General features: G+C 37.4%; 1 protein-coding gene across 1 annotated transcript in view; it reads left to right on the top strand.

The window, feature by feature from the left end:
• Positions 1 to 12267, top strand: part of LOC108677942 (chitin synthase chs-2) — an 87080-nt gene that overhangs the window by 63841 nt on the left and 10972 nt on the right. Inside the window, exons 5-17 of the mRNA XM_018166256.2 lie at positions 1496 to 1626; positions 2868 to 3069; positions 3775 to 3993; positions 4424 to 4598; positions 4938 to 5028; positions 5765 to 5852; positions 7363 to 7562; positions 8093 to 8317; positions 8813 to 9050; positions 9420 to 9685; positions 9929 to 10139; positions 10786 to 10986; positions 11662 to 11888. Coding sequence (XP_018021745.1) covers positions 1496 to 1626; positions 2868 to 3069; positions 3775 to 3993; positions 4424 to 4598; positions 4938 to 5028; positions 5765 to 5852; positions 7363 to 7562; positions 8093 to 8317; positions 8813 to 9050; positions 9420 to 9685; positions 9929 to 10139; positions 10786 to 10986; positions 11662 to 11888 — 2474 coding nt within the window. The remainder of the gene's footprint in view (positions 1 to 1495; positions 1627 to 2867; positions 3070 to 3774; positions 3994 to 4423; positions 4599 to 4937; positions 5029 to 5764; positions 5853 to 7362; positions 7563 to 8092; positions 8318 to 8812; positions 9051 to 9419; positions 9686 to 9928; positions 10140 to 10785; positions 10987 to 11661; positions 11889 to 12267) is intronic.

Raw genomic sequence — 12267 nt, 5'->3', positions numbered from 1 at the left:
TAATGCCTTACGGTACCCTGCTGTGAATATACTACTACTAAATATCTTGTGTTACTATCTCTGAATAGTACTTGAAATTTTACGTCAGCCGGTGCTGAATACTAGATGATAAATTACGTTACCCTGTTCGAAATACTACTTAATGTCTTAGGTACGTGTACGAAATACTACTTGATATCTTACTTACGTACGTGTACGAAATACTACTTAATGTTCTAAATACTACATTATGTCTTAATTACGCACGAGTTGATGTCTCTCCTGTGAAAAGAGGGTCCTGTCGTGTGACATGTGTTAATGTGAATGGAGTCCCCTGTCTCATGCCACTCAATCTATGTGCTAGGGCGATATTTTTCGTTTAGGCTTCTCTTGTGATAACATGCCTTGCCTTCCATGGAAGGGTTAAGCGGCTTAAAATACCGTGTATAGAAAGGGAAGGCATGGAATGTCTGTCCTGAAGAAAGCCTACTTGAAATGCATGAGATGTGATGCGCGGAAAGTGTTACCTTGCCTAGATTCGTTAAAATCTTTACAGGTTAGAATAACCAAGTAAAATGATACTAAATAGAAGCAAAGCTCTAGATAGTTGATAATTTTGTTGAAAAGCAGTGCTAACGGTATTTATTCCTGAATAAAAATTATTTTTCATTCAATTTCACTTTATTCAAAATAGGAACAAAAAGATATTTTTCGAAATTGTGACCCCGTTCATAAATTCAGCGCAATTATTGTGAAATTGACTACTAAAATTGATCACCATCATCAAACATTGCAATTATAATCATTGAGCATGTAACCAAATCCAGGTTATGGTAACCTATTTTATATACCCAAGTTATGGCGACCTAGTTAATAAACCAAGGTTATATAGACCTAGTTTATAAACCCAGGTTATGGCGGCCTAGTTTATAAACCCAGGTTATAGCGACATATAGTTTATAAACTCAGGTTATAGAGACCTAATTTTTAAACCCAGGCTATGGCGACCTAGTTTAGTCCAAGCATAACTTGCTGACCTGGGCTGAATTTCTCGCTCTGATCTCTGCTCTTTACCTTTCACTTTCACGACCCCGCGTACGTTGCAAGTGCTCGTGAATTTCGGTCGAGATTTCTGGCTTGACCTACGACAATTCCAAGAATAGAATGGCAGTATCGTGTTCATTGGAGTTATTAATGGTTCTATTCGGTTATGGTTGATTAATAGTAATAAAAAGTAACTAAAACTATCAGGGTGATTGCTATAGTTCTATTTTCTGCGAGTGTTAGGATTGGAGTTTGAATCCATGGTTGTTCTGTTTGGATGTTGGGCAAACGGGATCATAACCACTCGTTTCGTACACGTGTGGCTGGATCTGGAGCGGAAAAATAAACTGAAATAATATTTTGATTTTGTTTTTACTTCCAAGGTTCCTGCAAGCAGAGGTGTGCCTTATGCAATTATGTTCGTAGCATGTAGGATACGTTCAATGAATTGTTTATTTTTATTGTCTGACAGAGCCAGAGAAGGACTACATGGCAACCATCCCTGTTGCTGAGAACGTCGCCTGGGCGTGGATGATATTTCTCGCCTACATCATTCCTGAGCTGGGATCTTGGTTCAGATCTACGAGGATGTGCATATTTAAGGTAAGATCTTGCCTACTCGTTTAGTAGGATCTTTGTTCAGATCTACGAGGATGATGATGTATAAATGAAGAACTTCTGCCTAACTACACTATTATCTTCGAGGATGTGCATATTTTAGGTAAGATCTTACCTACTCATTTACCAGGATCTTTGTTCAGATCTGCGAGAATGTGCATATTTCGCGGTAAGATCTTGCCTATTCTTTTTGTGGGATCTTGGTTCAGATCTGCGAGAATGTGCATATTTAACGTAAGATCATCTTACCTACCCATTTAGTAAGATCTTAAGGTTCAGAGACGATGATGTGCATATATTTAAGATAATATCTTGCACTAACCACACGTTTACGTAGTCTTGGTTCAGATAATTTTTAATCAAGCTTCACTCTTCAGATCTTTGCTAGTATAAAGTAAGTGATCTTTGTTCACTTATAAGGTATTCTTTCGAAGCAAGACCGTCAGTCGGTCCCTGTCGGGCTATGTAATGAGCATGGACGCCTTTATTATCTTCGATGTATATAACATCAAAGCGCAGAGCCTTTTATTGTTTCGTCGTAGATATGCGTAACGTAAAATTCATGCGCTCAAAATGTCTATAGAATCAAATTACTGACCCACTGGAACGATTGGACGACGATAAAACTTATTTTAGATATCGATTAATGCGAGGATCACAGGTTGTTAATAAGCATTTATACGCACCTATTATGTATTAACCTTCTGGTACTGTAAGTTGAAAAGTATTTGCCGACCAAAAATTCTTTGCAAATTTTGAAGTCGATGTTTTCACGTATGGATGAAGATTGCTTAATTAAGTTATGCAATGTTTGCTTCAACTCACGGGTGTGGTCAGACACTCAAGCATTACGCCACGCCTCTCTAGAACTGTTCACCATCGAATTATAGTGCGTCTGCTTATCTCGAAAACTCTGCGTAATTTCCCCTGCACTTCATTTTGTATTCATGCTGGTTTCCTTCGAATCGTCAGTTAAAAAATTGCAGAATTTCATCAAGCGAAAAGTTTTCATTATGATATGCAATGCAGAAAACATGATTTAAGTGTCTATTTAAAGTTTTGGTGTTTTTTCCTCTGGTCATATTATAGCTCGACTAACATAAATATTTCTATCCATACTCAAATTATATCACTACCGTATGTAATTTTTTATAAATTAACCAATCCATAAGATTCGACTACAATTAATTTTCATAGCACCTTGCTCACTGTGTTAATTTCTTCAGGGTTACATCGCCAAATTCATGACTCGTTCACGTACGAAGCTGGACGAGCCCAGTCAGTTCTCAGACATGGCGATCGTTGCCGTGTTCGAATGCATGCACACGATCGGCACCGGCCTCATGATATTCGCCGTCCTGCCCGACCTCGACGTCATCAAGGGGGCTATGCTCACCAACTGCGTCGCCTTCATTCCGGGACTTTTCGGTAAGTTTAAATCTTAAAAAATTAGATTAGTACTCACTGCAGTGAGTGACAGAGAGCGCATTTTCTCTTCGACGAAAACTTGAGGTCACGGACGGACGTACGGACAGACAGACAGACGGACATGGCGAGCGCAATAGTGCATTTTTTCATAAATGAGAAAATGCGCTAAATATTAGATCAGTACTCATTGCAGTGAGTGAAAGAGAGCGCATTTTCTCTTCGACGAAACCGTGAAATCACGGACAGACAAACAGACGGACAGACGGACATGACCAGCAAAATAGCGCCTTTTTTCCACGAATGAGAAAATGCGCTAAAAACACTCTTTTATACGATCCCCGTGAAATAGAAATAATAATAATAATAATATTTCGTAGATACATTTTGGTTCATAATCGCCCTTCTTCATCTAATAAAAATATTGATAATAAAAAGAGGTGAAATATAGATGAGATGCTTCGGTGAGCACCGCATTTGATTGTCCGCGAAATTTTAGTTCAAATGGATGCAGTATTTACATTTTTCAGCTCTTTGACATACGATGGATGATGCTGATATTAATCAGTAATAAATGTATTTGTCACCTCGGACATTAAATGATCTTGTGTAGTCTTCTTTGGGTCAATGATTCACGCCCTAAAAATCGTGAATGTCTTCATATTTTCCTGCCAAAGTAGGATTACCAAATTCTTTCTCCTCTCGCAGGTATGTTGTCGCGCGACAAGAAAGAGTCAAAACTTTTTTGGAAAATTCTAGTGGATATTTTGGCTTTGATTTGCCAAGTTTCTAGCTTCTTCGTGTGGCCAATTCTTGAGATGCAGAAAGAAGGGGCAAACTTAACGCACATTTGGACGATCCCTTTTGCCGTATTCCTCACATCGTTTGGCTGGTGGGAAAACTACGTGGACAACAAGTCCAAAATGTGTAAGTTGAAGCTTGTCATCTAGATACCTATTATGGTTATGTCTTTTATGTTATCAGTCAAATTTTAATAAAAAATTTAGTATATCGTACCATATCATTTCCGAGCATCTAGATACCTATTATGGGTATGTCTTTTATTCTATGAGTCAAATTTTGATACAAAATTTAGTATATCGTACCACATCATTTCCTGGCATCTAGATACCTATTATGGATATGTCTTTTATGTTTTCAGTCGAAAATTAATATAAAATTTAGTCTATCGTACCACATCATTTCCTTATATACTGATCAACATAGGTTTGGGTATTACTACCCATATTCTATAGCTACGTCTTGCAAGTCTGAAAAAGTTGGATTAACTAGAGTCAAATTGCATCAAACCATTAGATGATTAACTTTGCTAATGGTCTCCCTTATTTCCGTCTAGCGTTTGTCAAGTATTTGGGTGACGTAAAGAAGAGGCTCTGGAGGACTCGTTACTTTATCTTCATGTTCGTTTCGTTGCTGAAAATTTTGGTTTTCTTCGGCGTGATGATTCTTACGATGGGCATCCGACTCGACAATGACTTTGCCACCTTGTTTGACCTCTCAAGAGCCTTCTCGTAAGTTTGGACATTTTTTGCCAAGACGTCAAACTTTTATAATCTAATGAGAATAATTATATTAGATTATTCTTAGAATCTAATATAAAAATTATAAACTTTTATAATCTAATAAGAATAATCTCAAAATATAACTTAAACCAATAGGAATTTAGCCATGTTGAATATAATCTATAATCGCCATAAAATTAAATAAAATTACGATTGAATCCTACGATTAATCGAATAATTTTCCGTTTGTTTTGCGTTTTTTTCCGTTAAAAATCAGTCCGATGAACTTGAATATTATTTACTTAACTTGAAGTGTTTATGACGCTTAAATTTTATCCATTCTTGCAGGTCTCATACAATCAACGTCACTGAGACTCGCCAACTGTTGCCGGGCAACATCCTTACCGATGTTCCTGTTCAGGACGTTCAAAAACTGGAGGTAAAATACTTTATAATTTTATAATACTTAATAATACTTAGTAAAAATAATAATAATATTTAATACTTAATAATACTTTATAATTTAATAATTTAATACTTAATAAATAATAATTTGATACCTTATATTTTAAATACTTTGATAATAATTTGGGGTAGAACTTATCCGAAAACCGAGAGCTCTGAACTAAATTTAAATATTAATGCCAGCCAGGTTCAAATGCCAGTGAAAGAAACATGCTTTAGATTGTTCAACTCATTGATGACTTCATTTGGCTAGATATAATATAAAAATAAATAATTTAGCAGTTTTATTTTTGATTACGCCATTTTTAACCACCAAGCCCCCTTGCCGATTGCAAACAGAAATTTCATAAAATTATCGGGTTTCAACCCTTCAACTCGTCGTTTCAATCTTAACCACCCCGATTATATTTGGTTTCCTGGGGCCATACTTCCAAAATTCGCGAAGTGAACGTAAGTACTTACGCTCTATTTTCTTGTCTATGATTGGTGGATTTTGCTTGAAAGGCCGTCAATGATTGGCTGATGAACTTACGATCTCTTAACTTTTTTTGAAAGTATAGGCCCTGGGTAAGTAGTTACGCTCTATTTCCTTGTCTGTGATTGGTGGATTTTGCTTGAAAGGCCGTCAATGATTGGCTGATGAACTTACGATCTCTTAACTTTTTTTGAAAGTATAGGCCCTGTTCATGATAGGAGTTATTTACCTGCAGGTGATGGCACAGATTGGGTCCAACAGCTCCACGCCCGTGTATGTCTTCCTCATCCAGGTCCTTGCGTCGTATATCTGCTACATTTTTGGTGAGGCTTGCATGATGTTAACCAAAATAATGTAGCTTTAGTTATTGGGTAATTGTAAAATACTATTTAATTGCTTTCTTCAGTCCCAATGAATGATTAGATGAATATTATTTAAATTTTATGTTGATTATTTGGAGTAATGATCGGAATGTACCAAGATGTTGAAATGAAGTGATCAGTGAAATACTATGAGATTATTGCAAAAGTTTTTCCGTATCCATTGAAGTTATTGTTTTCGAAACTTGAATTAAATGGATAATCTATGTGTCTGTATTCTCCTTCTTCTAAATTCTAAATTCGTCCCAAACTTATTTCCTACGTAAGTGGCTTCAAACTGTTTGTGAATTAACCTTTTCAGCCGTTGTGTAAATTTTTGAGGTAATGTAGTGGTTACGTAAAAATATAATCTAATTTATCCGTATATGTTGATGACGTTTTAAACAGGAAACGCATGCTAATATTACCATGTAAACTTGGATATCATTGTTGAAAAACCATATTTAAATAATTGATTTAGTCTATCCATTCTCCATGAATTCCAGGCAAGTTTGCGTGTTGAAAAACCATATCTAAATAACTATAAATAATTTATCCATTCTCTCTGAATTCCAGGCAAGTTTGCGTGTTTTGATTGGTGGATTTTGCTTGAAAGGCCGTCAATGATTGGCTGATGAACTTACGATCTCTTAACTTTTTTTGAAAGTATAGGCCCTGTTCATGATAGGAGTTATTTACCTGCAGGTGATGGCACAGATTGGGTCCAACAGCTCCACGCCCGTGTATGTCTTCCTCATCCAGGTCCTTGCGTCGTATATCTGCTACATTTTTGGTGAGGCTTGCATGATGTTAACCAAAATAATGTAGCTTTAGTTATTGGGTAATTGTAAAATACTATTTAATTGCTTTCTTCAGTCCCAATGAATGATTAGATGAATATTATTTAAATTTTATGTTGATTATTTGGAGTAATGATCGGAATGTACCAAGATGTTGAAATGAAGTGATCAGTGAAATACTATGAGATTATTGCAAAAGTTTTTCCGTATCCATTGAAGTTATTGTTTTCGAAACTTGAATTAAATGGATAATCTATGTGTCTGTATTCTCCTTCTTCTAAATTCTAAATTCGTCCCAAACTTATTTCCTACGTAAGTGGCTTCAAACTGTTTGTGAATTAACCTTTTCAGCCGTTGTGTAAATTTTTGAGGTAATGTAGTGGTTACGTAAAAATATAATCTAATTTATCCGTATATGTTGATGACGTTTTAAACAGGAAACGCATGCTAATATTACCATGTAAACTTGGATATCATTGTTGAAAAACCATATTTAAATAATTGATTTAGTCTATCCATTCTCCATGAATTCCAGGCAAGTTTGCGTGTTGAAAAATCATATGTAAACATATAATCTAATCTATCCATTATCTCTGAATTCCAGGCAAGTTTGCGTGTTGAAAAACCATATCTAAATAACTATAAATAATTTATCCATTCTCTCTGAATTCCAGGCAAGTTTGCGTGCAAGATTTGCATTCAAGGATTCAGTTTCGCGTTCCCGGTGAACCTGACGATCCCCGTGTCGATCTCTCTGTTGATCACCGCCTGCGGGCTGCGTACCGAAGACGTGTGTGCCTTCGACTTCATGCCGGGCTACCTCTTCTGGGAGTGCAAGAACGGAGACATACTCACTGACTTCCTCAAAAATGATGTCAGTAATGGCACTGCTTTATTAGATTCTTATTTTTTAAGATGTATTTTTGGATTTGTTGAGTTTCAAAATCATTTCGAGTTCCAGCGTCCACACGAAAGCTTTTTTCCGTCCAAAAGATTCTTTCGAGTCTGATTTTATTTCAAATACTTCTCGCTTTGATTTTTCATATATATGTATTTTTTGGATTGGTTGAGTTGCTAAATCGTTATCCGAGTTCGAGCGTTCACATAGAAGATTCATTTTCATCCAGAAAATTACTTCAATTAATGGTGAATTATTTCGGAATTTCAATTAAGACTGCTAGAATTTTTCTAATTTTGTAATAAATTTTCAAGTCTTTTGTTTTCATTTGAGAAATTTATTAATAGCGAACAGTGGACGCCAATCAACTGTGTTTGTAAATTCAAAATTCAGTCACCTATTGCAAATAATATATGGTTAAAAGGAGCACAGAGATTTGGCTGAATGTATCCCTCGTAACTACAATTTAGAGTTGTAATCACGTTCGCATTGTAATTTTTTTTCAGTACGCGTGGATTTGGCTGCTATGGCTGCTGTCGCAAACATGGATAACATTGCACATCTGGACGCCTAAATGCGAGCGTCTGGCGTCCACTGAGAAGCTCTTCGTGTCGCCCATGTACAACTCGATGCTCATCGACCAGAGCTTGGCGCTCAACAGAAGAAGAGACGACGACCCTGACCTCAAGGCTGATGAAATCACAACTTTGTCTGAGGAACACGAGCCTGAGGTCAGGATTGTTATGAGAATTAAAAAACAAAGGTAACGCCACGTAAATTTATCTTGTCTTCAACGTTTTTGAACGGAAACCTTAAAGTTTTTCTTGGGATTGCACTTTCCGCGAAAAACTTCAAGTTCAATCAAAAGACTTCATCAAAAACGTTTTCGATGAAGCTGAGATGTATTTACGTAGCGTTCTCTTTTCTTTGACATTCTTGGTGAAATTTATAGTGTAACAGACTACTGGTATAAATACATAATTGTTATTACATTACACGAATGAAGAATGTTTTTGGCATTAACATCATTTTCGTTATGTTTGTGCTTAGGATAGCACTAGCAAAACTAACATTTCGTTCCTGAACTGTCCATAGCTGGCTTAGGAATAAAAATTTATAAATTTGCCTCACAATTTTTCTAGTGAATTTTTTTCAGAAGTAAACTAAATAATGAACTAGCCTATTTTTGTCAAAGGGTTTCAAATTTAAACATTGCTTTCTTCCAGCACTACGAGACAATATCTCTTGACACGGACTCGTCCAACACAAATGCTACATCGAAGTCTGTGAAAGGTTCAGATCACATCACGAGGATTTACGCCTGCGCTACGATGTGGCATGAGACCAAGGATGAGATGATGGAGTTCCTGAAGAGCATCCTCAGGATGGATGAGGATCAGTCTGCTCGCAGGATCACGCTCAAGTTCTTGAACATTGTCGATAATGATTACTATGAGTTTGAAAGTGAGTTGACTGAAAATGATTTCTTAAATATTATTTACTATTAACGCAATTAGTGCTTCTTATCTCTATTATATCTAAATAGTTCTTAGGTATTTAATCTTTTTAAATAAGTGATATTACTATGTGATGGTTTGAGTTTTAATTCAAAGAAATGTTCTGGCTCATGTTGAACAGTTCGAATACGGATATTATCAAATTATTATTTGACACGTTTTAAATGTTAATATAATCTTGTAGTACAACAAAATGTCATATCCTCAATGTCGGCGAAGCAAAGTACACTTTTTAAGCATATGCTTTAGTTGCACGATCTTGAATCAGCTTACTACAGGTTCATATAATATTTCAAACCATTGGTCTACTCAACAGCTCACATCTTCTTCGACGACGCGTTCGAGATCAGCGACCACAACGACGACGAGAACGTCGTCAACAGCTTCGTCAGGCTGCTCGTTGAGCTCATAGACGAGGCGGCCAAACACGTCCATCAGACCTCCAGACTCAGGATTCGCCCCCCTGCCAGAATCCCGACTCCATATGGGGGGCGACTCGTCTGGACTCTGCCAGGCAAAACTAAAATCGTTGCGCATCTCAAAGACAAGGACAAAATTCGTCACAAGAAGCGCTGGAGTCAGGTAACTACTATATTCGAAATTAACTTTAAATTCTGACTAGAGAATGGAAAATGTTTGACTTCTCAATCAATCTTTGACTCTTCAATCCGAATAATACCTGGAGAAAAGAACTGAATGAGTACACATATTTTTCCACAACATGGACATTGTTTATTACGATACATTATTTCCGATGGAATGAGGTTGGATTATATTTTAATTTTATGACCTTTTTGCGTAAACTAAATCGTTTGAAACCCGCAGGTGATGTACATGTACTACCTGCTTGGCTTCAAGCTCATGGACCAGCCCATCTCCCTCGAACGGAAAGAAATCATCGCGGAGAACACCCTCCTGCTCACTCTTGATGGCGACATCGACTTCACACCCAAAGCCGTCGCGCTGCTTGTCGATCTCATGAAGAAAAACACTAACCTCGGGGCTGCCTGTGGGCGAATCCACCCTGTTGGATCAGGTCGATATTTGATTATTTGTAAAATAATGTACTATCTTGTTCCGCTTCTTCTCCGTTTTTAGGCCTTGGAGTAAAATATTTTTGGTCACCGAGCAACATGCCATCCCATTAGCCTTTATGTTTCAGATATCGCGACACTAGCGGTCATGGTTCTAATTCACAAATTGTTTATTGATTTCCGTTTCTTCAAGTTTCCATTGTCGTTACACTAGTTTACGTTGTAAATTTTTTTAACGTTATCGGTAAACTTGTAAACTTGGTTAATTTAGCGTGGATGCATGATGTTCAATGGCTTTAAATTATGTTCTTTAGAACCATTATTTTTTCTTTAGCGACCACCCTTCTTTACAGTTCAAAATACAACATTGCTATGATTTAATTGAAAAAATTTGACAGGCGACATATATGGCAACATGGCGCAAACTGAAATTTAAGGTGATAGATTTGTCCAATTGAACGAATGAGATTCCTACCTAAACAAAAAAAAAAAACATTTTGAAAGGCGACATATTTGTACAGCCAGGCGCTAAAGGTTCAACTTGTCGTGCAGGTGTGATGTTCGTACACTAATTTTGCAAGAAAAATTTGTCAATTTTCGGTCACGTGATTCATAATAAAATGTTGATAATGGTAATTTGTGGTGCAGGTATGATGGTGTGGTACCAAATGTTCGAGTACGCTATCGGCCATTGGCTGCAGAAGGCTACGGAGCACATGATTGGTTGCGTGCTCTGCAGCCCGGGGTGCTTCTCGCTCTTCAGAGGCCGAGCTCTCATGGACGATAATGTCATGAAACGATACACGACAACGTCGTGCCAGGCTCGGCATTACGTGCAGTACGATCAAGGTACGATGTTTATACTTGTTCGAGTGTCAACTTTTAATATTGTTGAAAAACTTTTTACTTTAAAACTAAGTCTGAACATGCACCTTCTTCTTGGTATGTAAGATCAGTTGCGTATTAAAGAGCAAGAAAGCACATACTCCAGCTAGAGAAAAAAGTCATAACCAAGATGGTGATGGTGCATTTTTTAAATAACGGGATTTTTTGAACGGCGTTCATTACTTCCTAAATATTTTTTCTAATTTTTTTCTGATGTAACTCCAAGAAAATATAACTCAATAAGGCAGGGGGGCTGTTGGCCGTTTCTAAATGCCGCTGGCCAGCTCACGAATTTTTTTTGCCGCTGGTCAGTCACTCATTACTTAATACTTAGACTGTCGCTCACTCACGCAGGGGAAGACCGTTGGTTGTTTCTTAAAGCTGATGATCGGTTTAAAGATATTACTTTTTAGCGCATCCGTCCGTGACTTCATGTTTTCGTCGACGAGAAAATGCACTCTCTGTCACTCACTGCAGTGAGTACTGAGTTATATTTTTCAAAAGTCACTCATTACTTAGACTCCCGCTCACTCACGCAGAGGAAGAACGGTGGTTGTTTATTACAGCCGATGATCGGTTCAAGGATATTACTTTTTTATGTAAATCGCTCATTACTTAGACTGTCGCTCACTCGCGCAGGGGAAGACCGTTGGTTGTGCACGCTGTTACTGCAGCGCGGCTACCGCGTGGAATATTCGGCCGCGTCTGACGCCTACACGCACTGCCCTGAGGGCTTCGGTGAGTTCTACAACCAGAGGCGCCGCTGGGTGCCCTCCACCATGGCCAACATCATGGACTTGCTCCAAGACTACAAGAGGACCATCAAGATCAATGACAACATCTCCCTTCCGTACATCTTTTATCAGGTAAATTATGGTACAAATGTAGTAGGTTTCTATGCACGTTAGTAGTTTCTCATGACAATTTTTTGTTTGTTATGTTTAAACATGCACAAGTGTGTGGAAAGAAATATAGGTATTGGTTTAGAAGGTGTTTAATAGTAGACGAAACAAGGCGCAATTAATATTTTTTATATTTTTTATTATGAATTTCCTTTTTCTGGTGTTCCGATAAGTTGTTCCTACATGTAAATGCGGTTGGCCGAGCTTTAGATAGATCGGCATGCCAGATTTGATCCTCACAGTTACTAACTGTCGAATTTCCGTTGATACGGATTATAATCATTATACTGATGACCTTCGACCCCGTAAATTTTTCTTACATGTTACTGACATCAATTTTCAA

This window comes from Hyalella azteca, unplaced genomic scaffold, assembly GCF_000764305.2.
Source record: "Hyalella azteca isolate HAZT.00-mixed unplaced genomic scaffold, Hazt_2.0.2 contig11177, whole genome shotgun sequence".
Taxonomy (NCBI): domain Eukaryota; kingdom Metazoa; phylum Arthropoda; class Malacostraca; order Amphipoda; family Hyalellidae; genus Hyalella; species Hyalella azteca.
This window is presented reverse-complemented; position numbering and strand designations above follow the sequence as displayed.